Raw genomic sequence first — 25,173 nt, 5'->3', positions numbered from 1 at the left:
GGGGGGGTTCCTATCTTTTCAACTGTGTGTAACAATAAAGAAAGTCTGTTCTGTTTTTCTGGTTTACAGACCAGTTAAAAGGGTTTTCCTTTTTTCTTTTTCAGATGATTGAAAACAACCTATTTTGTTTGGTTAGGCAAAATTCTCAACTTTGGTGCTGTCAACCCCAGAAAGAAAAGAAAAATATCGGTGCTATTAGCAAAGCCCTTAATATGCAATGCGTGTGTGTTTTTTTTAACAAGCCAATAAACCCTTTTGAAGTTTGAACTGATTGATTTTCACTTTGTCCTCTCACAAGGGGGGCCACTTTCCAGGGAATTAAGGGCTTTCGAGGTCCCATTGGGACCGACCATCTCTTCTACAATATTTTGCTATTCCCTTCTGGATTGTTTCATACCCTTATTTTCAGCTTAAAATGTCAACTTTCTAATTTCTTTTTCGATATCCTTTAGTCAACTACACTCCAAATCTTCTCTATTCATAAGCTTGAATAAGAATGGCCCCGGATGATAGAAATAAGCTAAATAAGAAATCAATCTAAAGATAGTATTAACTTTAATTGTAATTATATATGACTGCTGATACTAACTTAACCTGCAGAAAGTTTAGTTTCTAAGAAAACAAAAAAAGGATAGTGAAGGGGTGGAAAAAACACAAAGAATAAAGATAAAAAGCACTCATATGATGAGGTGACAGAGTAACAAAACAAGCTCGATTTCAACACAACCATGGCTCCTGTCTTAATGCCTCCTTCACTACCATCAGATTTTGAGTTGTTCTAAACTCTGTACTGTCTCAGATTCTTGCAGGTTCTTTGTTTTTGTGTTCGCATCTTCCTCTATTTGAGCATGTGATTTAGTGGCAGTTGTGTTGTCTTCGTTTATAACTGGTGGAGTATCTTGTTTTCGTACTGGTGGAGAAGCAAATACTGGAATTGCTTGCCTAATAGTGACGGGTGGAGGGATACGTAGCAATTGGGTTGGAACTGTAGATGGTGGCTGCTGAGGGGTAGCTGCACATGGTGGTGGCTGAGAGGAAAGACCCGACTGTCCTTGCTGAGTAGGAACTGCAGATGCTGGTGGCTGAGGGGATACTGCAGATGGTGCTGGACGTGGAGGCGCAGAGAAAACAGGCACAGCAGTTCTTATTGTCACTGGAGGAGCAATGCCATGGCAAGGTGTCCTGAACTGTTGGATGGGAACATATGGAGCTGCCCCAGCCACAGGGAATTTCTGCATACGAGGCCCACGGCTTTCAGGTGCCTGCACCAACGGCAGCATGGGCTTGTCACTTGCTGTTGCTGACATAGATCTGTTTCGAGGAACCACCTTCCGGCAAATAAGCGGAAGGATTTTTGAGGTGGTAGCAGGAGGCTGTGGACTTGTTGGTCTTGGATTCTGAATCGGAAACTTCTTTGTAAATGGTATTGGGGCAGTGGAGGAGTTTGCCATAGCCATTTTTTCCTTTATGCGGTAATTCAGCAATGCTCGAGCTATTGTGATCTGTTCAAGCTCATCATTGTTCTCCGGCTCTGATGAAAAACTTGCAGTTTCTTTCGCCACTGACAAAAAAGAAGACAATGTTATTCAGTTTTAGGGTCACACTACTACTTACTGCATACAGCATTTTTAGGTCAGCTCAAACATGAGGAGATTGATAATTCTTCTAACCACGAAATGGACTCACATTGTTTCAGAGAAGTCCAAGCAGCCATGGCAGCATTCTTTTCCGCTTGTTTCTTGTTCTTAGCAGATTCCCCGGTGAATGTGATTCCAGCCAATTCAACTGTTCCCGTAAAAATGGGTAGATGCCCAAGGCCTGATCTAAATGTTGTATACTGAGGCAATGGAGCTCCAACTCTCTGCGCGATTTCCTGTAAGAGGTTCTTATAAACCCCTGTCTCGTCCTAACATCATGAAGCAATATCAGTATCAAGCTCCACAAAAGAAACTCCATAATCTACCCTTCTTTTAAATTTGAAAGTTTTCTTATACCTCTACGAACTGAATGAGATGACGACAAATTACCAATATCCAAGTTCACCCACGTTTTCTTATAAAAAAGGTATTAACCTCTACAAACTGAATGAGATGACAACAATTTACCAGTATCAAAGTTCCTCCACGGACTGGACACTATAAGCTGAACACAATTTAAAGTACACAAACTACTTCTACCGGGGGGTGAAAATCGAACAAATGTGCAAGCAACTTAGCAAGATAGAACAAGGCCAGAAAGGTATCAGCCAATAAACATAAGTAGCGACAACCATCATAGATGATGTATGAGATGAACATCTAAAATGTCTCTCATACATACTTTGTAGTCCTACGTAAACATACTTTCCGATCAGCTTGATCATAACTATATACTCCTCTTTCACTACATCTATAGTTCACATTACAAATGCACTAAAATTCAAGTCTCAACAAGACCGAGTCCAACGGTATATTAACTTAATCTCATATCAACGTTTGCTAGATTAAGCCTCTAAATTATCTCTAAAAAGTGACATCTTTAGTTTTTGGAAGATTCAAAATTTACACATCTGCTTAAAGCAAAACTTTTTTTATCCATGGAAGAAAATCAGACCCGCCCCCCCCCCCAAAAAAAAAAATAAACAAAGCATTTCATTTGCATTTTACATTTATTTTTCTTTATGGGGTTTTTTTTTTGGGTTGCACCGACAAGTGCTCCTACAACTACTCGAATTAATTGAGTCTGCAGGAAATTAAGACGCCTTTTTTTTTAAAAAAAAATTTTGAAACATTAATTTTTGCCCTCTCTACGGTTATTTCTCCAGACAGTCAACTGAGACGGCCGGAAAAAAATTATTTTTAATGACCGGAATACCCGTGATTAAGCCATTAATTACACCAATAAAACCCAGATTATTGAAGTACAGCTGTTTCCCAAAATATGAGAATTATTTTTTAAAGAAAGTCACAGTTGTAATTAATTATGGCATTCAATACCTGAAGAGAGAAACTTCCCCAGTTCCCATTGTTCATTTCCATGGAAATTAATTAAAATTTCGCTTTCATCACCTAAAAAGTCAAGAAAACCCCCCACTGCCTTCTGTTAATTCATTAACCCCGAAGGACTTTCCGGTAATTTCCACTCCTCTATCCTCCCCCACCCCAACCACCTGAATTGAACCTCCGGTGAACGTGGTTTAACGCCGATCACCGTCAATGGCTCAACTTAACAAACAAAAGAAAAAGAGCTTCGTAAAAAAAAAATCCCCCCCCAAATTTAAGCCTTAAATTAAGAGACGCATATTAGCAAAAAAAAAAAAAAAGCTTTGAGAAACTTACTAGGATTCTAGCGGCTAGAGAGTGAGAGGGTCCACGACTAGAGAGGGATTGAAGGGCGACCTCGGCGGCTGAGTGTTCTGCTAGACGGAGAGTAGAACAATAGTGAGGACTCTCAAAGGTTTCGCCGTTAAAGTTAACGGTGGCCTTGAACCTCGGTGCGTGGTCTGGACCTTCCCTAATGCACGTGTAGGAAGGAAGATTAAAGCAGCTCCTCTGGGCTAGCTCTTGAAGCTGATTTTTATACATTTCTCTAAAAAAATCTTTTCTTATTTTCACCTTCTAATTTTTTTAAAAAAAATATCACTCTTCTTCTTCCTGGGGTTTATCTACTTCGGGTAGAATAGGAAGGCGAAATGGGATAGGACCCAGATCGGGTCGGGTTGACATAGGAAATGGGTTGTATGAAGATCAAGGTTTTTAGGGTTTTTGCATTGGAGAAGAAGAAAGGTGGAGGAAAAAAAAACAAAGAAAAAAAAAAGGTGAATTTTTTTTCTGAAAAACTGAAATCAGAAAGGAAGGGCTTTGCTTTCTACGAGAGAGTATTTTAATGAGATATTATGTATTTATTATATTGCTCTTTAATTATTTATTTATTATATTGCTCTTTAATTGCTGGGGTCAACTGAGCATTAGGCTGCAATTGCATGCATGCATGGATGATGTATACGAGTTGTGTATCTTTTTTGCTGGATTTTCTATATTATTTTCCTCCTCCATCTTTTTTTCATTTTAATTGATTCAATAGGTTTTGTTGATTCAATTAGTATCATTTGATTTTTTAGTTGCTGATTCAGTGGGTTTATTGATTCAATGAGCAGTATCACTTGAATTATTTGCTTAGTGATTCTTCGCTCATTTTGACCCAACAAAAATTGTCTTCGTGGATGAAAAAAATGGGATAACTTTGCTCGCATCAGGGGTTGACAGGACGAAATTTCAAGTTCAATAGGAGCCAAAACTATTATGGAAGAATTAAAATTAAACAAAAAAACTTCAGATTATTTTGAATTATCAGAAGAACCATGGGCAGAGATTGAAAAGTAGAAACGGAGTTTCATGGATGTGATGACTAGAATTGAATGTCTGAAAGTTACAGCTCAAAATTAATTAAAGATAAACAGAAAACTAGTATTGAGGCTATTTAAACCTCGCCATGCTAGGTCTGGCTAGACAGTCCAAACACAATTAATGACTGTAGGACATTATTATTATTCCCACTATAAATTATCCAACTACACTTCGTGTAAAAAGACGAAACACAAAAAATTTAGATAAAAAAAGTTTTCTTCACAAATAAAAAGGATTTAGCTATATTTGCAAGGTTAACTAAAATTATCTAAAAGAAAATTAAAATGATTTTTTTACAATAATTGAGAAGTAATAAGAAAAGATTATTATTATCCCATAATAGTTGTCAAAAAAAAGTAATAATGGTTCAAATAAAATAAAAATAATAAATAAATAATGGGGGTGATCACGTGAGCCAATGAATTAAAGTATTATTGGGTTTGGTTTTTTTCCATGATGAATATGAAAAAGAGGTGGCCTAGGCCTGGCCTCCATGACCACACCATATATAGTAGTATAGTGCACTCTTTTTATAAAAATAAAATGATGATGCCCCCCAGTCAGAGTCAGAGCACCCGGTCCATGCACAATCACCAATATACCCTGCACCTTGTATTTCTACTTTATTAATTTAATTTTCCTTTTACATTTAACATATTAATATTTTTATTAAGTAAAATTTAATGCATATATATCTTTATTTTTATCATATTTGCATATAATATAATTTTTCATACCATATTTTAGTTATGGTTTTAAAAGTACTCGAGTTTATGAAGGAGTTAATGGTCATTCCACCAAAATAAAACAACATACTAAGATTTCATTATCGTGGACTAAGTGGGGAGCAAACAAACTTTAATGATAATGATAATTATAATCTCCAGAATTGAATCCATGAACTTTGACCAACTTGAAATGACGAAATTGTCACCAACGAATTTCAAAGACGAGTTTTAATACTCGGTGGGATCAAACTCAAAAACTATTTGCGTTTTTGTGTTTTATAGCAAAAACCCCATCAAGACCTCATTTTGTAAGGTTAGATCAGTTTCTTAAATATGAACTTCCTGCAAAACCAAAGACTACCTTTCACTTCACTTAGTTCATGCAATAACCTTAAATGATGTCATATGGATCTCGAATTCAAACCTTAACATCTGCAACCCCTTTCTCTTCAACTTTCCAATAATCTTCTTTGTCCACCCCCCCCCAAAAAAAAACAAAAAAAAAAAAAGAAAATAGTTCAGCTAAAGTCATACTAGGAAAATATGCACATAATGAGCTATTTTTCTCACCTCTATTTATCATCCAAACTAATACGAAACAAGGCCTCAGTTTGAAAGAATGAAAGAGTACCGCTAATTTTAAATTTTCTCTAGCACGTTAGGACTTATTATGTTACTGATGAAAAAGAGGCAAATCTTTAGGAGGATGAATCGTACAAATGGCCAGCTAGCTAACTATAAGTAGAAATTCTAAAGTGTATGACCGCGGGGGGGGGGGGGATTACTATGAAGAGCAAATTGAAAAGGACAAAAAACTAGAGTACATACTGTATAACCGGATTGACTTATCAGTTATCACCATGAAAAAGGGCTTGCTCCATGCAAAAATATCTCATTTTCCACACCTTTTAACCATTGACAAACCCGGTTGCATGTCTTTATGGCTTCTGCCTGAAGATAATGTAAAAAAAATGGAACTTTAAAGCTTTTTCCACGGAGATGTATTCAGTATGTACTTAAGACATCATTTCAATTTTGAACACGCTAAGCAAACCTTGTCTGCAAGGGGATCAAATGCCGCATAGAGTTCAAAATCCTGCGTGACCCAGCATAGTAAAACTGACAAATAAAATTAATCACATTAATTCTATAAAGGCTGTAAAATAGAAACTGCAAACTGATAACTTGTAATAAGCAATTGCTGTCAATTAACCAGAGAACATTAAGAAGGAGAACTATAGTGAGAGACACTCAAAAAGTTTTTTTTTTTTTTTTTGTCTGAGACCCCCAAGTGTCCTGTAGTCACATTGGGCTCCGACTAAATCCAAGTCAAGTTGGGCCGGAACCTTAAACGGAGAAAGATCTCTCATAGGTGTTTTCTCCATCCACAAGACTCAAACCCAAGAATTTGCTTAAGGGGCATCGAGCCCCTTACCATTTGTCTCAATAGACATTGGTACATCAAACGAAAAAATTAAATTTCATCTAGTTAGTTGTAGTTCATAATAGACGTCAGCAAAATTAATGTGTGTGTGTGAGAGAGAGAGAGAGAGAGAGAGAGTTACCGTAGTTTTCATCTCTTTTGAACTGCGTTTTGTATGGTCCAATTCCTTTATCATGCATGGAAGCATACAGTCTTAGGTAAGCTCTATACAATCTGGACCAGAAAAAACCAGTTACCCTCCCAACTATCATAAAGCAAAATATACTATATCGATTCAACATGAAATAAGTACAAATTGAACTGGTACAGGTTCAACAGTTTTACCTTTTCTGTTGCTGATGATTGTTCAGTGGTGGTGAGAACTCTGAGGATACATATTGATCTAGATATATACTGCGATAAATGAAATGCCAAAGTCCAGCAGGACCACCAATGCCAACAAATGGTTCCCTAGGCCTCTCAGGAGAATCTGTTTGAAGTATTTGCTGGACTTGATGAGGTAATGGTCCAGATCGAGGCAATGGGGCAACATGCAAATCCTCAACTCGAATCCCACCATCTAGCAGTGATCTCTGAACTTCACTAAGAACATTGGACTTTAAGAGGACTGTTTCTATGCGTATCCTATAAAATTTCAGTCAAATTTCTCAATTGCCGAGAGGATCAAAATAAACATTTTATATTTCTATACAGAAGGCCTAGAGACAAGTAAATCTGGCTATATTTCCATTTTTTCAGATGGACATAAGTCAGCCTCAAGATATACAGTCAACTTTCATAAATAATAGGAAGGTTATACCCTAAGTTCACTAATATCATAATCAAACAAACATACAGTTTACCTGCAATCTTTAAGATGATAGAAGGCATCTGAACTAGTAGTAAGCAACATCAAGTATGTATCGACCTGACACAAGAAAGTAGAAGTTACCACAGCATTGCATGTAGAAGTTGCATAAAATTTAACATATTGCAAACCAAGTGTCACTCACATCAAGAAAATGCACATAAGCATGCAAAAATGCCAAAGGATTATATCTAGGCAAGCAAATTGGAGAAAATGATTCTGAGGTCCTGCATAAAGCATGAAGAGATCATTCGTAAAAAGCCCACAAAATCATTAGCATCAATGAAACATTAAATCTGCTAGATATAGAAGGAAAAGAGGAACTAAATAAAAAATGCAAAGACTACACAAACTCAGGACTCAATTGTCTAAGTTCTGGATTATAAAGAAATTGTTTTCTGCCAACCAAATGTGGTTTTGGACTGTTAAGAACTATTTTTTAAAAATGGTCACCAAAATAATAAAAGTGCTAGTAAGCATGTTAATTGCTTAAAATATGCAAAAAAATTCTAAACTGGAATTTCAATTTAGAATTCAATTAGCACATGAGGAATACTTGTAAGATAAGATAATGAAATCGAGGTTGTTTATTGTACAAAAAATGTTTAGCTAGAAATCTGCATAAAGCCCACCTCCTATCCAAGTCAAAAGGATCAACATTACTGATCCACACTCCCTACTAAGGAGGATTATCTAAGAGATGGTTCTGAAACATCATAAGTAATGTGTTTCTGAGGGCAAGTGCATTCAGATTCTCAGGAGTTGACTGATAGAAGGGGATTAAAGACCAGTTAAAAGTTTATTCCACTTACCTAAATGACTCTGATGACATCACAAAGTTTGAAAGTAGCAATATATCATCAGGACGAAGAGAGGCTTTTTGTGCACCAACAAGACTGATAACCTGAAATTGACCTTCAAGTCATTAAAATGTTCTAAACAGTAAAACACTTCTTATGAAGTAACAGGGAAAGAAATAAGAACAAATACAATGCTGAAGCTTATTTTCGGGGGAAAATAAGAAAAAAGAGATGCCAGAGTTTTACCTTGTGTTTACACATTAGTATTGCAAATAACACCCCTGAATCAGCAACATCTTGCAATATGGCACCAGCAGCCTGCCTTGTTGCATAAGCAAGGGGTAGGCAGGTGTATGCATGAAGAAATGTAGCTGGGTTCCTAAGAAAAAAAAAAGAAAAGGTTAGAAGATACCATTCAGCTACTGTGGAGGAAAATGAAAGTAACACAAATGTGTAAATACAAACACATATTATCCTTGTTCTGAATGCATAATCAATATTTTCAACCAGGGATAGAATAGGACAAATTTTTAAACAACTAGAACTGATAGTCACGGAATTGACTCGGGGTCTAGTAGAGATTACAATAGTGCTTGTGCCGAAATTAGTTATGATAATAGTGAGACTGGAGTTGCAGTGCAAACTGCAGAGATATGTTTAGATAGCAAAAAACCTGTAACTATTAGTGATAATAGAAATTGAGCATTAAGGACACTGATATTGCTACATTATTTTATGTATTTATTTTCCTATTTTCATTATTTTTGTACTTATTATATAATTATATAATCTTTTTCATTAAATTAAATGAATATATAATTTGAAAAGAATATAGTTTAGAAACTTTTAAGTAAAAAAATAGTAAAAATTGGAAGGAAAATTGCAACCATAGGGATGAATTTTCACTGGACCCATGAGGGTCCAATCTTCAACTGAAGGTGCAACACGGTGAGAATATTCCAGCCATGTTACCCATGAGTTGTGTGGTGTGATTGAAGACCCAATCACGTGCACCAATGTAATCCAAATGCGGCCTTAAAATAAGTCAAAGTAGGTTTAAGCAAGAAAGCAAATGAGGGGGGTAGCAGGGTAGGATGGAGGCAGAAAGGGGAGCTCCAATATTTATCTGCAGGAAAAACCCAAAGAAACGCACCAACTGAAGGAGTGAATAAGGGAAGAAAAAACATCATCTGTTCCTCCAAGCAAATGTGTCATATCAAACTTAGGATTCTTCTCGAAGCTCCTATTTATGGACTTTGTTAAGATAAGTATCATCTGCATCCATTTGATAACCAATCAACAGTGACTGAGAGAAGTACTTTTGCGTGACCGTCATTAACAAATAATATAAGGGTAACCAAATAATAAAGCGTGAGAAATAAAGGGATCAAGGGAAATTCACAAGCCTTGAATAGGCAGCAGCAATTGAATTCATCAGTCAGGAACTAGAGATTTGCAAGGGTTATTGTACAAACTACCTGACCATAAATAAGCTCCAACTGTCCCTTTAGTGATTCAAAGGGCTCCTCGTTGCAGCTGATGCAAACTAAATAAATCGGTCCCTTTACAACGAAGACTACCTGAATGAAAATAATACATCACCCCATATTTTATTCAATTGATCAAACAAAAATGTTTGAATATATAAGCTTTAAGTTGGGCCAGTGTTTAGGCATTCTATTCCAAAAGAATAAGAAAAAAGTGAGAGTTTTGTGTGCTTTCTTGATGAAATCAACAGACAATTTTCATGTAAATGTGCCTATTTTCAACAACAATATCATTTAGAATTTTTGCTTTCTTTTGCAGTCTTCGTGTGTAATAGAATTATTAGATTATTGAATATTTAGTTGCTTGTGAAATGCAATTTCAGTTGTCATAAGTTTCAAAAAAAAAACTTTCTGCTATCACGCCACGACATTCACTTTTCTTGCCAAAAACAATAACTCTCAAATAAAATGTCTTGAAAATAATTATTTTAGAGGATTAAAGTTCAACTATAAGGAAACTATCAATAAGATAATAAGATTAAGGTGAAATAGAAATTAAATTGAAGCTTTTCACTATTTTTTTCCTATGGTATTTGATATGTGAAAGGAACTCCAAAAGGTGCACTTAAAAACCTGAACTACTAAGCGAATGAGAAAGTAGTTTGAATGCAAGTAATCTAATAATAACTGATTCTAAAGCTAAAAAGCATAAATATCATCTCCAGAAATAGAAAATTTAGCCATGCAATACCTGGTGTTTTCCAGCCTTCACCAATTTGACACGGTCTCCCCTGAGAATCAATCAACGATACATTAAAACTCCTTCAAAGAACTGACATAAAAAGGGAGAAAGTAGCTGAAAATTTTGCATTTGATTAAGCAAAAGAATCATTTGTAAAATCTAAGTAAGCTAGATCCAGCCAAGTACCCATTCTCCATGAAGGAAATAACGGCTTGTAGTGTCGCAGAAAAACCAGCTAATTTGTGTTCATCTCCATATCTACAAGTTAAGTATACAAAAGAAACTGAAATAGGAATTATAAGCAAGCAGCCGCTAGTAATTCGCACATCATGCACCTTCCAGTGCTAGAATATTTAGGAACTATTAACGAACCTGGAATATATTGGTTTGCCAGAGTTACTCAAGATAAAGAAGTGTTTCTTCCTCTTTCTCCATGATATCGAAGCATCATCCTGCACTTATAAATCAGACATGGTTTATTATAGAAATAGCACTTGAAAATAGCTTCTTCTTTTTTTAAATAAATGCTGACAATGAAAGGCAAACAATAAAATCGTTGTTGATTAATTCAAAGCTTCCTATCTGTTTTCAATTCCAAAATCTAGTTCATAAATATGAACGGCAATGATTGGTGAATTTGGTTAAGAAAAAGCTAAACAAAAAAGTTTTCTCCACATTAACAAGGCCAACAAAAACAAAATGTTAATGAAATGGCTGACCTCGTCGACGCGGTGTTTACCGGGCACCCCAGAGGAGGGCTGAGAATCCGAGATACCTTCGAATGAGCTCTCGTTCCTCACTTCCTGAATCTCAATATCGTCAATATCACTCGCTGCATCAATCCTCGACACGCTGGTGGCGCTGGCGCTCCCTCTCTCACCGGCGTAACTGTAACTGTTTGGACTCGAAGGCCCTTCATCGGCAACCAATTCCTGATCCTCCACTCCTAATTGATCGTCGTCTTCGTCGCCGGTGCTTCTCTCCGGATTCAAGGATCCATTGGTGAATCCATCGCCATTTCCTCGATGACCGGGTTCGGATTGGATCGGTTCATCAGTCACTGATAATAAATCAAACCGTTGGTCCACAGCTTTGGGATCAGAATTAGGGCTTAGTTGGGTGGAGTCATCTAGAGATGAAGTAGATGAGACCGAATCCATTGATATTTAGCTTTACACACTCAGGAAATAAAATCAAAATAACTAGAAGCACTCTTTCAGCTACGCTGCCCGCCTTAAATTTCTTGTTTTGATTGCGCGGTTTTTTGTTGGTTGGTTGGTTTCTCCCCGACTGTTTTCCGCTTTGGTCATGAAAACCGATAGTCTAATAATTATATCAGGTAAACTAACAAAATAATCTTTTTTTTTTTTTGAAATGTTACATTCTAATTATTGATGTTAATGTGTAAGGATAAGCTGATATCACCTATTAAATCATCATTTTAAATAAAAATTTTAGATTAAATTATACAATTGGTCTCTATATTTTTTTTAGCAATTTAAATTTTTTCTTTTATATTCTTTTAACTTTTCTTTTTATTCTTTACTTTTTATTTTCTTCTACTTCTCCCTCTATTTTTCTCCATTCTCCGTCTCTTTTAACATAAAAGAAAAAAATTAAATTGCTCAAAATGAAGAAAAAATATAGAGACCAATTGTATAATTTAACCTTAAATTTTCATTTGAAATACATGTTAGGTTAGCTTATCATTACATCATTAACGACAATTAACGCTCAATGACTAAAATGTTACAACACGATAACATAAGTGACTAAAACGTAACATTTCAAACATATGCGACTAAAATATAACCTGAGAAAAACTAAATTGAGACAAATTAAAGTGACTATTTTGATGGTTTATCCATTATATTAAGGTTTTGTTTTATAATTAGAAAGAATTATAATTTTCTTGAGTTTTATAATTACCAATTATAATTTTTGAGAGGTGTTTAGTTGATAAAGTGTAATTATATAATAATTTTATATATGATATTTAATAGTACAATTTGTAAAACATAATTTATATATTTTTTAAATATTAATAACCATAAAAACTTGTTAGTATGAAAATAATATTGAAGCAAGTAACAAAAATTAAAATCAAATCATTAGATGCATTATGATGGTCTAAAAAAGTAGTTGATAATACAATTACTAGTAAAAATAACAAGAAAAATAAATCTCATATGTAATTTATTTAATTATTTTAGTGCATATTTATTACGTTATTTCCTCTTTAATATTTAACGTATATGCTTTATTATCATCGGTTAGTCCTTAACCGAGTTCACCACATAATTAAAATTATCAAGATATCCTTCTTCTATGTACTCTTCGAAATATGAATCGTCTCAATTCAACCTATGGTTGAATATATGAAATATACAATATACTAGTACAATTTAACATTGTTTTTTCATGCTATACTAAGTTGACGTTAATATAAGAAATATTTTTTTAGAACAACAAATGTCTTCTCAATTATATTTCGAAGCTTTGAATATCAAATTAAAGAGTTAGCGAGCTGTCTTAGTGCTTGTGTCTGCATAATTAACATCAACCTTATAATATTTTGGTTCATACTCTAAATAGTCTGTAGCTTTAGTTATAAAATTTTATTTAAATTTAATTTGGAGTAAGACTTATACTAGATTATATTCATTTTTTATAATACGTAAAGTAATTAAAATATATATAATTTATACTATATAACTTTTATAAAAAAATTTTTATAAGTTGTCCAATAATTTTCATATCACTTCTTATAAATAATATAATTTTTGTCATGACTTTAAAAAATTTATTTTTTATAAATAATTTATGATTAAAAAACTATAACATTTTTTTATGAATAATTTTATTATTTTTAAAATATATAGCATGGACTCATAAATAAGTTATGTTTGTACTTCTTGACTATAAATTTTTATAAATCAATATATTAAACATTTTTACAACTTGTAAATTATTTTTATAAAAAACTTTTTGATAAAAAAATTTAGAAAATTTTTAAGATTTAATAATATAATTTTTTGCTGTAATTTTATAAAATGCAGTGCACAATTTATATTTATAATATAATTTTTTAGGATTCATAATATAATAATTTTTTTATCATAACCATCCCAAACACTCATACATTTTCATACTTATAATATAATTTTTTATAAGTTGTATAAAAATACATTTTTAAACTTGGATTCGGGTGTAATTATATGTGTAATTGCTTCAATTCTCACCCTCCCCTTACGAATTTGAAAGTGTAATTAGGGTACTCCGATTACAACCAATCTGGTGAGACCCATCAATTACAATGGTTACACAAACATATCATCATTGTATAATTACAAGCAATTATACTCGAATCTAATTACTAAATAACTTTTCAAACGCTACCTATAATTTTTTTTATAATTGTATTAGACGAAAACTTTTATATTAATCACTACTAACATGTCACATTAATATTAAACTTGAAATTCCATCTTACGAAAGTAAAACAATTTGTATTATAAAAACAAGGGTAGTATCAAAATTATACATGAATTTTAATTCAATGTGCAATGTCATACATGAACTTTGATTTTGTGTATTTTTATACTGAAAATTTTGATTTAATTTAATTTTCACAAATTACTAATAACATTACCGAATTAGCATTATTTTACATTAATATATTGTATACACAAATAATTATATTAATATAATATGAAAATAAATGTTTGTATTCATTTTTTAAATGTGTACAATTGAATCAAAATAGAAGTTTTATGTATACATATGAACCATAATTCAAGTTTCATGCAAAAAATTGCACCCAATGAAAGTTCATGTATCGGATTGCATATTGGACCAAAGTACAAGTACAAATTTAATATTTATCCCATAAAAATATTAAAACAAAGTTTTGATTGGAGTAGAAAATACTAAGTATCAATCTTAAAGTAAGCTTAATGTCCAACGTAAATGAATGTGCTTTATACCGCGTTCAATTGGAGATTAATTGATAAGTTGCTACTCTGCTTATGTGAAATTGTATGATGTCATGATATGAGTTGTAATGTTAACATTATAGATATTGAGAAGATATATTGAAGTGCATAGTGATGAGATTTGATAATAAAGATTTGTCTTATTAACAATACGGGGTAGAATTCAGATATAGTTGGCATGCCATAGGATTTATGTGTTTATCGATGGGAGCATTCTGTCACATCGATGCAATTTATTTTGACACTTTGATGCAATTCATTTTTGCACTTCAATGCATATTTTGGCACTATGATGCATATTGTGGAGTGTTAAGGGATGTTGATGTATTAATGCTCAATCAACACTTATGTGCATATTGTGGAGTGTTAAGTGATTAATCCATGTACATGTCCTTTATTTCATATTAAGTTAATAGAGGCTAATTATGAATGTGATACGTGATCTCGCTATGAATATGATATAAAATTAATTATTTGCACTGATAACAAGAAAGATAATTGTGACATGAAACAATTAATAAGGTATAAGAAGCATTGTATGAAATATGATATTTGGATTGGTAATGAAAATTGATTGAGTAACATAATGATTCATGGATATGAAATGCATATAGGTATACGAGATATTATGAAAAGAGACGACATTGGTATATATATATATATATATAATACATTGTATAAGAGACTATTGTAAAGTTAAATTAATTATTCAAAGCAACATGGTGTAATGTAATTGCATGATATGTTAAGTGTTAAATTGAAATTAGTGTACTATTATTAAAGGTTGTCAGAATGTTTAATTATTTAATGATTTAATGTTTTTATTTCGATTTATGTTGGTACGACTGAGCTCTTAATGCTCAGCGTGTGAATTTGTTTGATTCTGTGTGCAGATGATGCATAAGTTTTGTTGAGCTCATGTTCTATTAACAGCATACAAGACTCTTATCTTAGCTCAATCACAATTTGTAATACTCTTTTTGGTTCTAGTTGCGTAGTGGCATATACCTAAGTTAACAAGGAATAGTTGGAGTCTTATATGTTATCTTCAATTTGTTGGCTCTTGGTAACTTTGTAACCTAAGTTAAGTATGTTTTGATCATGGTTTTGTATGTTTATGTATATATATCATGCCATGTTTGATGTATGAAATAGTTATACGATGGATGAACATTAGAATGATCAATATCTTAGGTGTTAAGTAAGCTAACATGATGGTTGAACTTGGTAATTCTTGTGATATGTATATGTTCACTAGGTTTATAGGTGTTCTATTGCATATTTTGTATGTTTTGAACTTGGTTTTGAGTCCCATGAGTTAATATTTTGATAATATATAGTGACAAGTTAAAATTGATGAATTATGAGGTTAATTTTAGGCTTAGTCATAATTGTATCAGTACATGGAGCCAATTCAATTGTAATAACTCTGGTAGAATCTAAACATCTGTAATACCAAGGATTTGTATCCTTACAAGTCCCTACTTGTATCGATACATCTACGCCAAATAAGACTTCCTCCCATGTATTACACTGTTTTAACCCCAAAGACTCGTACTTTGTCCCAAGTGCCTTTGGATACTTAGAAATAGTTTCAAAATATTTTCAACTTGATTTTAAAGTATTAAAATTGAAATTGATTAATATGAAATGATTTTATAAAAAATATTTTTAACTTGATTTTCTAGTGAGTACCTTGCATGATTATATTAGAGTTTCTTTGACAATGAATGTAATATCTCACATTCGGATCAGATATGAAGTGCAACATAATTAATAAAATTAAATGAAAGAGAGACGAAATTAGTTATTGCTCAATTGCTACAAATTATGTATATATTTTTTGAATTTATAACAATTCTTATTATAACTTTCGTATACATATAAATTTTATACTCTTCGCCTGAGAATTTAAAGAATTAATTTTAAATTTATTTTAATTATAGCAAAAAATTATCATTTTAACATTTCATCAAAACAAATTCAACATTACACTTATATAACTATGTTAAATTATATAAACATATAAAATAAATTGAAATATAATAAAAATATGCCGCGAGACTATTAAAATTCAACACGTGCCATAAAAGATTACAAGAAAATGAAATGAATATATGGATTTTTTTTTTACTTTCCAATATAATGTTTAATATGGGCATTGTAACTTTCAATCTTAAATTTTTATAACAATGCTAAATATTCAGAAATTAAACTATATTTTTCCACAACACTTCCTTCTAGTATTTTTTAAAAATTATTTTTTTTCCGAAATGCAACCATTTAAAAGCTTCTACACTACAGCAATAATACCAAATTAGCCCTAACTATTTTGATTGAAAAGAAAATGATATAATATGGAATTAAATAAATATTTAAAATTATATTAAATTGTTTATGTTTAAAATATTTTTTTAAAAATAATATAAACCAACCTAAACAATTTTGGATATCTACTTCACGAAATCAAAATATCTATTTATGGTGTTGATATTTCAAAAAGAAAAAAAAAAAAAAAAGGCATTGATATCACCTAGTCCAAGCCTTATATATAAAGTGGAACCCAATTGAGGATAAGCCCAAACATCGAAGTCTCACCTATTGCACAGCCCTATATCTGAAATTACATATATACCCATCAGATTTCGATTTTCCCGAGTTCACTGAAGGTTAAATCGGGCGATAAATCAAAGAAACTGAAAAACCCTAGCTTTATTACTCCACCCTTTTATACTCTTCCATTTCTGAAAACCCTAATCCTCCTTTTCTCCTCTATCAAAGAGTAAGCCCAACAATGCCGCCCAAGTTTGACCCAACACAAGTTGTCGATGTGTTCGTCCGCGTCACCGGCGGCGAAGTCGGAGCTGCTAGTTCCCTCGCTCCGAAGATCGGTCCACTCGGTTTATCTCCCAAAAAGATCGGTGAAGATATTGCCAAGGAAACCGCAAAGGAATGGAAGGGTCTCCGCGTGACCGTCAAGCTCACTGTCCAGAACCGTCAGGCGAAAGTCATGGTTGTCCCGTCGGCGGCGGCGCTGGTGATTAAGGCTTTGAAGGAGCCTGAAAGGGATAGGAAGAAGACCAAAAACATCAAGCATAATGGGAACATCGGCCTTGATGACGTCATCGAGATTGCTAAAGTAATGAGGCCAAGGTCGATGGCCAAGGACTTAAGAGGTACGGTGAAGGAGATTCTGGGCACCTGCGTCTCCGTGGGATGTACGGTTGATGGCAAAGACCCCAAGGATTTGCAGCAGGAAATCGACGATGGCGATGTCGATGTTCCCCTGGAGTGAGAATGCTTGTTTTCTTTTTTTCTTTTATTATCAATATTATTCTCCCGTTTTTACTTTCCTTTTTTTTTTAATTTTTGTTTAGTTTTAATGTTTTGGACAATTTGCCGATTTTTGTTCACCAGAGGTTGTTTTTGAGGTCAAGTTAGACGATTTTAACATTTATGGATCCTCAAATCGCTCTATATGTGATGTTTATTTACTTTGTTTTCTTAAAGATCCCTTTTTGCATCTTATATTGCCCGTTTAAATGAAAATCTTGGTAGTGCTTCTGCTTGGAGGGTAAGAAATCAGTGGAAAATGCAGGTCTTGGTAGTGCCCTGTTTGGTAAGTCGGAAATGAATGGGAAATGCAAGTTTTAGCAGTCATTCTGCTTGAGAAATGAATGAAATATTTTCATGGTAGTTGAGTATAATTTTTGAACTTGTTTTAGGAAGTCAATCACATCGTTCTGCTGGTTATCAATGTGTAATCTTTTTGTGAAGGATGTTAAATATTTTCAGCTTTGATTCTATTGATTTATTGCTGTTTTCTCCCTAAACTACACCCCAATTACCTGTCAATGTGGTTGTGTTGTAGGATTGGGGATTACTTCTTCATAGAAGGTTGAGAAAAGCTCCTTTTTAGATCTTATTCTTGGAAGCAATTAGTACTTGTTGACATGTTTGCGTCTCCTTTATTATTTTATCTGTTGTGCTAATGGTTTGATTCGAGATCATCAACTCTTGTTTTTAGGCTTTATTCCTTAAATTCAAATGCGTAAACCATGTTTTTTCTTGATTCATGTTGCAACCACAGGGAAGTTTTTCTGTGTATCAGTTGCTGAACTGAGATGGTGTTGTCATTAAGTCAATTCATCTGTGCTTTCTGCTTGTTCCCTCGCATCTGAAATGATATAGCAGTACAATGTGTAAGGTGTATACTTCCCTAAACTCTAATCTAGCTACTTAGAAGTACTGCTTACGAATACATATTCTCGAGTTATGATTGACTTCACAGTTTAAGTTAGTTTGCACTGGTCATGAATGTGTCTGATACTCTAATCTAGGAGATGTTGAGTGACCAAAAAAGACCATTCATGTTTTGTGTGCAAATTAGGGGTTTGGTAGAGGAACAACCTGGGTTTTTATAGATGCTATAGGATCTCTTGTTGAATTATCCCACTCCATGACTGTCTCTTGAGACAGTATAGTATTGTTGGTGTAAAGTGCTTTCCTTTTTTTTAGTCTGGATTGGAAAACCGCTGCAAAAGTGTTTTTTTAAATTAAAATATTACTTTTGGGAAGTTAATTTAAGTAACATTTCATTAATATTACGATGTTATGATATATAAAATATAAATCAAATAGAAGTAGAAATGGGTTTGAACAAAAGTTTTTTTTTTTTTATTTGAATGAACAATAGAGATTGAATTGATTATTTAATTTTATTCCTTCTTTTCAACCTTAACCTCTAGCAATTATTATAACGAGGATGGAGCTGGATTGTTGTCTCCTAAGCTGAGCCACTGATAAAAGCAAAGAATTATATAAAGAAAATTTCCCAGGCCTTTGGAATTCAGCCAAGTATGTGTTTTCTTGTTCAACAAAAAGTTCAATTTATAAATCAAAATTATTAACAGCAGTCTTCATTATAAAATAAAATTCAAAATTATAATTATTGGTAAATTAACAAAATGATACGTAGTTATTGATAAGGAAAAAAAGCAGTAGAAAGTATAGGAGTGCTTTTTAAATGAGTGGTCATTTTCATTATTTTAAAAAATTAAAAACAAGAGACTTTGAGTCACGAGTTAATTATTTTTCCTTTTGGAGAAAATGAAGAGAAACATAAAGTAATCCGAGTAGTGGGGAAAGAAATGTTTTTTTTTACACGATTTTATGTAGGATCTTTTTTTCACTCCACTCACAAATCATATAATATATATTATAAAAGATTGCATGTATATGAAATTTTTGAGTTTTGGGATTATTTTTTAAATTAAGTTTTAAACATGATTTTCTTGTCATAAATAATAATGTTTTCAATAATAAATAACTTTAAACATGATTATTAAATTATAATTATAATTCAAAATTAAAATCTCAACAATAATCACAAAATAATATAATTGCATGAGATATAATAACATTTTTTCTTTTTAAATTCTTATAAAAATATTTTTTAAATATAAATATTTTTTTATATATTTAAATGACATTTAGAAAATAACCAATCAAACCCTAAAATGAAATCAACTTATAAAAAAATAATTATTTTTTAAAATTTCATGAAAAATAAAAAAAATGTTTTTTTTTACTATCGAGAAACGATTTTTGCTAGCACCATAAATTTTGTATTTTTACCTTTTTTTTTCTTCTAAAAAATATAAACTTTCTAATATTAGAAACTACATAATTATTGGGACCTATGATATTTCCAGTATTGAAAACTAGAAACATTTAAATTTTGTTGTATTGAAATAAAACCCAACCTAAAAAACGATATATATATAGCAAGGAAAAATAAAGAAGGGAAATTTTTTTTTTCTTTCAATTTTTTATTTTTATTTTTCAACTATCCCATTATACATGAAAAAAGAAAGCTAAATCATCAAATTGGGCTCCATCTTTTTAAGGATTACTCACATAAGAGTTAAACCTTTAAAAAATATTCATATAAGGGATTAATATTTAAAGAAATATTTAAATAAAAGGAAAACCTTTCAAAATACTCAAATAAAAGCCAATTTTTTTTTAAATACTCAAATAGGGTCAAATCTTTTTATAGTGCTTAAATAATGGTTTCTCACATGTTGTATATCTTATTTCAAATTATATTATTTTTATTTTTATTTTCAAATAATATCTAATTCAACCGTCATATATTTTATTTTAAATACGTTAGAATTCACCTAATTTTTACTCAAATTGAGCTAAAGCTAATAAAAAATAATATTTTTATAAAGTTTGCTTCCTTTCTTTCTTTAATGGACGGTGAAAGGAGGAGAGAATGGGATTAAGGTTTTTCTCTCTCCCATCATCAAAGCATATATATAGAGATAATTAACGCATTAATTAAGTTAATTAAGTCACTAATAATGATTTAATTAACTTAATATTCACTTAGTGGAAAATGATGACACTCCACTTAATTAAGCTCTAACATGAAATTAAAATGGTTTAATTGCTAATATAACTTTTGTTTAATTGTCATTTAAGGCACTTGCTAATTTGAAAATCACTTTCCTTTTCAATTTTGTCACTAATCAACTTAGTCCTTGTGCTATTTTTATTAATCGATTTAATTTAATAACACTTAATTACTTAATCTCTCCGACCTATACGTAACTCTTAATTATTCTATTTTAAATTATTTACTAGCTCAACTCAATTAATCCGATCCAAAATCGAGTTTTACGACACTATTAAAAATCAGGTTGTTACATGCAACCACTTGATTAGTCAAAGCAACATTCTCATATTTTAAACACTTGTTTTCTTGAGACAGTTGAGTGTTGATCTCACACACCATTGCACATTTACCAAACATCTCTTTATAAGTCTTCAGAAAGTCTTCATCGTTTTCACCACAAAACTTTATATTAGAATCCTCTTTACCAACATTAATAGTAAAAGCAATAAAGTTTTGATGATCATCTTCTGAGTCAGAGCCACTAGAGGAATCCTCATCACTCCATGTCGCATAAAAAGACTTTTTCTTCTTTTTAAGGTGTTAGCACACTCAGATTGAATGTGGCCAAACCCTTGACATTCATAGCATTGTACACCTTTCTTTTTGTCATTCTTAGGTTCTTCTTTGATCACAACTCTCTTTGACTTGTTTTTGGGAAAATTGGTATTGGCTTTAAATTTCTTGATTCTCTTTGAATGTTGTCTGAATGCTTTACTAAAATTCTGAGTAAGCAAGGCTATCTCTTCTTGTAAGTCCTCTAATGTAGTATTTCGAGAAGTGGGTACTTCCTTTTTTACTTGAAAAGAAATATTTTTATCCTCTTTTCCTTTGATTCGCTTTGCTTCATCTAGATTTATCTCAAAGGTTTGTAGAGAACCAATGAGTTCATCTTGGCTAGTTGTTCAAGGTTCTTGGCCTCTTCAATGGCAGTGACCTTGATGGAAAATCTTTCAGGGAGAGATCTTAGCGCCTTTCTTAGAAGCTTGGCTTTCAAATGCAATTTTTCATAAAATTCACTAATTGTCTTTGACTCCTGTATCCTCAGACTTTCAAATCTCAAAGTTAGCATTTACATTTTTTATTGCTTGACTGTGGAGGTTCCTTCATATGTTGTTTCTAAGATATCCAAAGCATTTTTTGCCACAATACATCTGACATTCTTTTGAATTCTTGCATATTGATGCGGTCATTGAGAGCACCAAAAATATCCTATTCCCTGTAAAGTAGTAAAAATAACAGTAAAAGGGGAGTGGGGTCGAATCCTTAGGGACCGGATTGTATGAATGCTCGTTTCTTGAAATTCTGGACAATTTCTTGGCCAAGAAAACCTGCGTTCCTAAAAAAAAAAGACAGAATTAAGAATTTCGAAATAAAATAAAAACATAACTTAAAGTCGAACTGAATTTGCAAAATTAAATAAATTGCGAAAATTTAAAATAGAGAATATAAAAATAAATAGAAGTTGAGGAAATAGAGAGTTTCTTATGTGGCGAGATTCCAACCTCCGGTTGTCTCGATTCGCCTTGGGTTCAATCCTTGGCTTTTAAGTAACCCTTCTCGAGCAGGATAAGCCAGTTATAGTGGAAGAAGACGCCTACGACCACCAGCTCCAAGAATTTAGACTTAAGATTTGGCGGAACCTAACTTTAGCCAATAATCGCTTTTGTGGGACTATCTTCTGCTAGATCATCACTTCCCAACGGTGAATACCACGCCGTTTTGTCTCTTGAACTTGCCAATCTCTGACGAGAAAGCCAACGAACCGACTGTGCAACCTTCTTAAAACGTACAAAGCGGCCGTTCCTTGCACAAGTTGAAAATATCACCTATTAAGGGACATGGACGGAAGCGTCAGCCCCGTAATGTGGAGAAGCGATGAATACCCTGTTGAGAAGGCTAAGCGCGGATTCTAAGCCTCACATGAACCTTTTTTGGGGAATTTCGACAACCTTTGACTAGATTGCTTTAGTGGCTCATGATTTTTGGAAAAGAAATAAATATAATAGAAATGAGATTTTTATTGAAGAAAATATGGAGAGAACAAAAAATAGAGTTTTTGGGAGAGGGAGTGTTTACAGAAAAAGAGATGTCAAATATGTGCCACTCTATCCCCTATTTATAGTACTAGAAAACCTAACATATTCCTAATTAAATTCTAAAAGATAAATACAAATAAATAAAGATAATTAAAGATAATTAAAGATAAATAAAAATAAATCCTAAATTTAAATCTAAATAATTATCCTTAATAATTATCCTAATATAATTAAACATTAAATAGAGTCTTGTGCTATAAAATCTTTTTTTTTTGCACTTTTGCCCTTATGTCTTCATACTTGCATTTTTGGCACCACCTTTTTTCCTGCGTTGCATGTTGGGCCATTGTATCTTCAAATTTTTTGCCTCTAAATTTACTTTTGCCTCCAATTTAATCCCTAAAAGATAAAAGATTATAAAATAACCTAAATTAGTAGGATCATACTCAAAATAAACATGCAATTAGCACATAAAATATGTCGTTCTAGAGTATTATCACATATCCACTCTATAGAAAATTGCATATAATGCCTTTGAGTTAACATTTCTCAACTTCTCTTCCTCTATGGTCCACTGTATTTTTTACTTTGTTACTCTCTCATTGTCACTATCCATTTTAGGTGCCTCCAATCCAGTTAACATAGCACGACAAGCTTTCTCATCAATTGACTTTAAATAGGACTCCATGCGTGCTTTCTAGAAGGCATAATTGCCAACTTCAAGCATAGGGGGTCTTGACGTGGATGAACCTTCCATATTTAAATCTTAGCAACACTTTAAATTTCTACTAGCTATTTTAAGTGGTAGGCTTTGATACCAATTATTAGCTAAAATATGTTGCTAAGAACAAAAACTTCACAATCAAATTGGTGCCTGAAATGGTAGGTGCTTCTCCAATGACTAAACTAAAAACAATAAACACACAAGACACAAGAAGATGATTACGTAGTTTGGTTTCCCTATGCTTGTGAAGCTTAGCTCAGTAAGAAATATGCACTCCTTCAACAATTGTAAAGTGAGCCTACTCAATCACACACTGTGATTGTTTCCCTTACCATTGCACTTTAAAGATACAATATTCTCACCATTATGATCACAACAGGTAAAACCACAACCAAAGATTTTACTAGCAAAAAACACTCTTACAAATTATTCTCACAAGAATAGATTAAGTGCCTAACTCTCAGTACATTATCCTAGGCAAGTCTCTCAAATATATAGGCATTGATTTCAAGGCTTGCTTACAATAGAAGATCTAATACAACTCTAATAAAACATTAATACCATAAAAGTAATACAATATAATAATATATGAAGTAAATATGAACTCTATGTAGCTCATTAGCAGAATCATGATCCAATCCAAAATCCATAATCTAAGGGATTGCTTTGGGGAATCAATTGCTAATGTTAGTATTCCCAAGTAAAATGATCTTTCATAATGAGCTAGATATTCACCATGTAATTAGTATAGCCCCAAAATAAGGTTCAATAATTTGCCAGCACCTAAATATAGAAACTGTCTCAACACAGATTTGGTGGGTAGGGAAGTGGGCACTCTCTTTGGCATCAAATTGCCAGTTTCATATTTTTCAACACTTTCCTAACTTTTATTGTAAATAAAACTATGACCATAGTTTTGTCTCACATTAAATCATTTTGTTTAAAATATGTTTACATTTTTATTAAAATATTTATAAAAAGGCAATAGATTTTAATTAACACATGATCATCTCGAGTAAAATAATTTTTAATACTATTTAAATTTTAATATTTTTTTCGTAAAATTTATGCATGTAATAGATTAAAAAAATTACAATATTACAAGCATATTATATTTCAAATATTCTGTATAAAAAGTAAGCCCATGCTTCGCATGGATAAAGAAACTAGTGGGTATATAAATTATACCATTATTCTCATTTTGGTATTAATTTTTTTTGTCACAAGTGATGCTCAAGCTATTTTTCATTGTTCATTTTGTGTCAAAATTTTATATCTATAAAAAGGAACTTTAGCTGATAACAATAATTTTTAATTCTTTTATTTTAATTTTTTATACACTCTTTCACTTTTACTTTATTCTTCCTTTATAATACCTGGTAATGCCAACAATGCTCAAAATTTTCCCTCCAAGGTCGAGACGCTAGCGATTTATTTTGTTTTCAAATTTTATCACCTACTTGCTCAACCTGATAGGATTTAAAAAATTCTTTCATCAATCAAAACTAACAGATCAACT

At 32.3% G+C, this 25,173-nt stretch overlaps 3 protein-coding genes across 12 annotated transcripts; 1 reads left to right on the top strand and 2 right to left on the bottom strand.

The window, feature by feature from the left end:
- Positions 1–525: 525 nt before the first annotated feature.
- Positions 526–4,482, bottom strand: LOC107940119 (double-stranded RNA-binding protein 2). 2 transcript variants are annotated; one of them, XM_016873547.2, is made up of 3 exons: positions 3,318–4,482; positions 1,687–1,906; positions 526–1,561 (listed from the first exon to the last, which is right to left on the bottom strand). In XM_016873547.2, the coding sequence occupies exons 1-3, from the start codon at positions 3,561–3,563 to the stop codon at positions 762–764; spliced, it is 1,266 nt and encodes a 421-aa protein (XP_016729036.1). In that variant the 5' UTR covers positions 3,564–4,482; the 3' UTR covers positions 526–761. The 2 variants fall into 2 exon arrangements, with proteins under 2 accessions (XP_016729036.1, XP_040930994.1); XM_041075060.1 differs by lacking the exon at positions 3,318–4,482 and adding an exon at positions 2,976–3,198.
- An 875-nt stretch (positions 4,483–5,357) lies between these two features.
- On the bottom strand, positions 5,358–11,753 carry LOC107940118 (vacuolar fusion protein MON1 homolog). 9 transcript variants are annotated; one of them, XR_001695361.2, is made up of 16 exons: positions 11,153–11,753; positions 10,806–10,885; positions 10,620–10,691; positions 10,443–10,482; positions 9,680–9,784; positions 9,358–9,479; positions 8,451–8,583; positions 8,217–8,308; positions 7,550–7,631; positions 7,400–7,464; positions 6,882–7,181; positions 6,679–6,770; positions 6,168–6,232; positions 5,942–6,064; positions 5,538–5,581; positions 5,358–5,455 (listed from the first exon to the last, which is right to left on the bottom strand). XR_001695361.2 is itself a non-coding variant. In XM_016873545.2 (15 exons), exons 1-14 carry the CDS (start codon positions 11,591–11,593, stop codon positions 5,969–5,971), a joined length of 1,785 nt encoding a protein of 594 aa, XP_016729034.1. In that variant the 5' UTR covers positions 11,594–11,753; the 3' UTR covers positions 5,495–5,581; positions 5,942–5,968. The 9 variants fall into 9 exon arrangements, 6 of the variants coding, with proteins under 6 accessions (XP_016729034.1, XP_016729033.1, XP_040930992.1 ...); XR_001695360.2 differs by having other exon boundaries at positions 5,538–5,578; XM_016873545.2 differs by lacking the exon at positions 5,358–5,455 and having other exon boundaries at positions 5,495–5,581.
- Positions 11,754–17,015: 5,262 nt separating this feature from the next.
- On the top strand, positions 17,016–17,905 carry LOC107940123 (60S ribosomal protein L12-3). Its single transcript, XM_016873551.2, has one exon. It carries the CDS (start codon positions 17,223–17,225, stop codon positions 17,721–17,723), a length of 501 nt encoding a protein of 166 aa, XP_016729040.1. The 5' UTR covers positions 17,016–17,222; the 3' UTR covers positions 17,724–17,905.
- The last annotated feature ends 7,268 nt before the right edge of the window (positions 17,906–25,173 follow it).

This window comes from Gossypium hirsutum, chromosome A08, assembly GCF_007990345.1.
Source record: "Gossypium hirsutum isolate 1008001.06 chromosome A08, Gossypium_hirsutum_v2.1, whole genome shotgun sequence".
Taxonomy (NCBI): Eukaryota; Viridiplantae; Streptophyta; class Magnoliopsida; order Malvales; family Malvaceae; genus Gossypium; species Gossypium hirsutum.
This window is presented reverse-complemented; position numbering and strand designations above follow the sequence as displayed.

Excerpts from the sequence above, each read along its gene's own strand:
- LOC107940118 (XM_016873545.2), bottom strand. The coding sequence starts at position 11,593 with ATGGATTCGGTCTCATCTACTTCATCTCTAGATGACTCCACCCAACTA. Across the intron at positions 10,886-11,152 it reads GTAAACACCGCGTCGACGAG|GATGATGCTTCGATATCATG; the intron begins GTCAGCCATTTC and ends TTATAAGTGCAG. Across the intron at positions 9,480-9,679 it reads AGCTTATTTATGGTCAGGTA|ATGATACTTATCTTAACAAA; the intron begins GTTTGTACAATA and ends AAATGGATGCAG.
- LOC107940123 (XM_016873551.2), top strand. The coding sequence starts at position 17,223 with ATGCCGCCCAAGTTTGACCCAACACAAGTTGTCGATGTGTTCGTCCGC.
- LOC107940119 (XM_016873547.2), bottom strand. The coding sequence starts at position 3,563 with ATGTATAAAAATCAGCTTCAAGAGCTAGCCCAGAGGAGCTGCTTTAAT. Across the intron at positions 1,907-3,317 it reads CTCTAGCCGCTAGAATCCTA|GACGAGACAGGGGTTTATAA; the intron begins GTAAGTTTCTCA and ends TCATGATGTTAG. Across the intron at positions 1,562-1,686 it reads TTGGACTTCTCTGAAACAAT|TGGCGAAAGAAACTGCAAGT; the intron begins GTGAGTCCATTT and ends CTTTTTTGTCAG.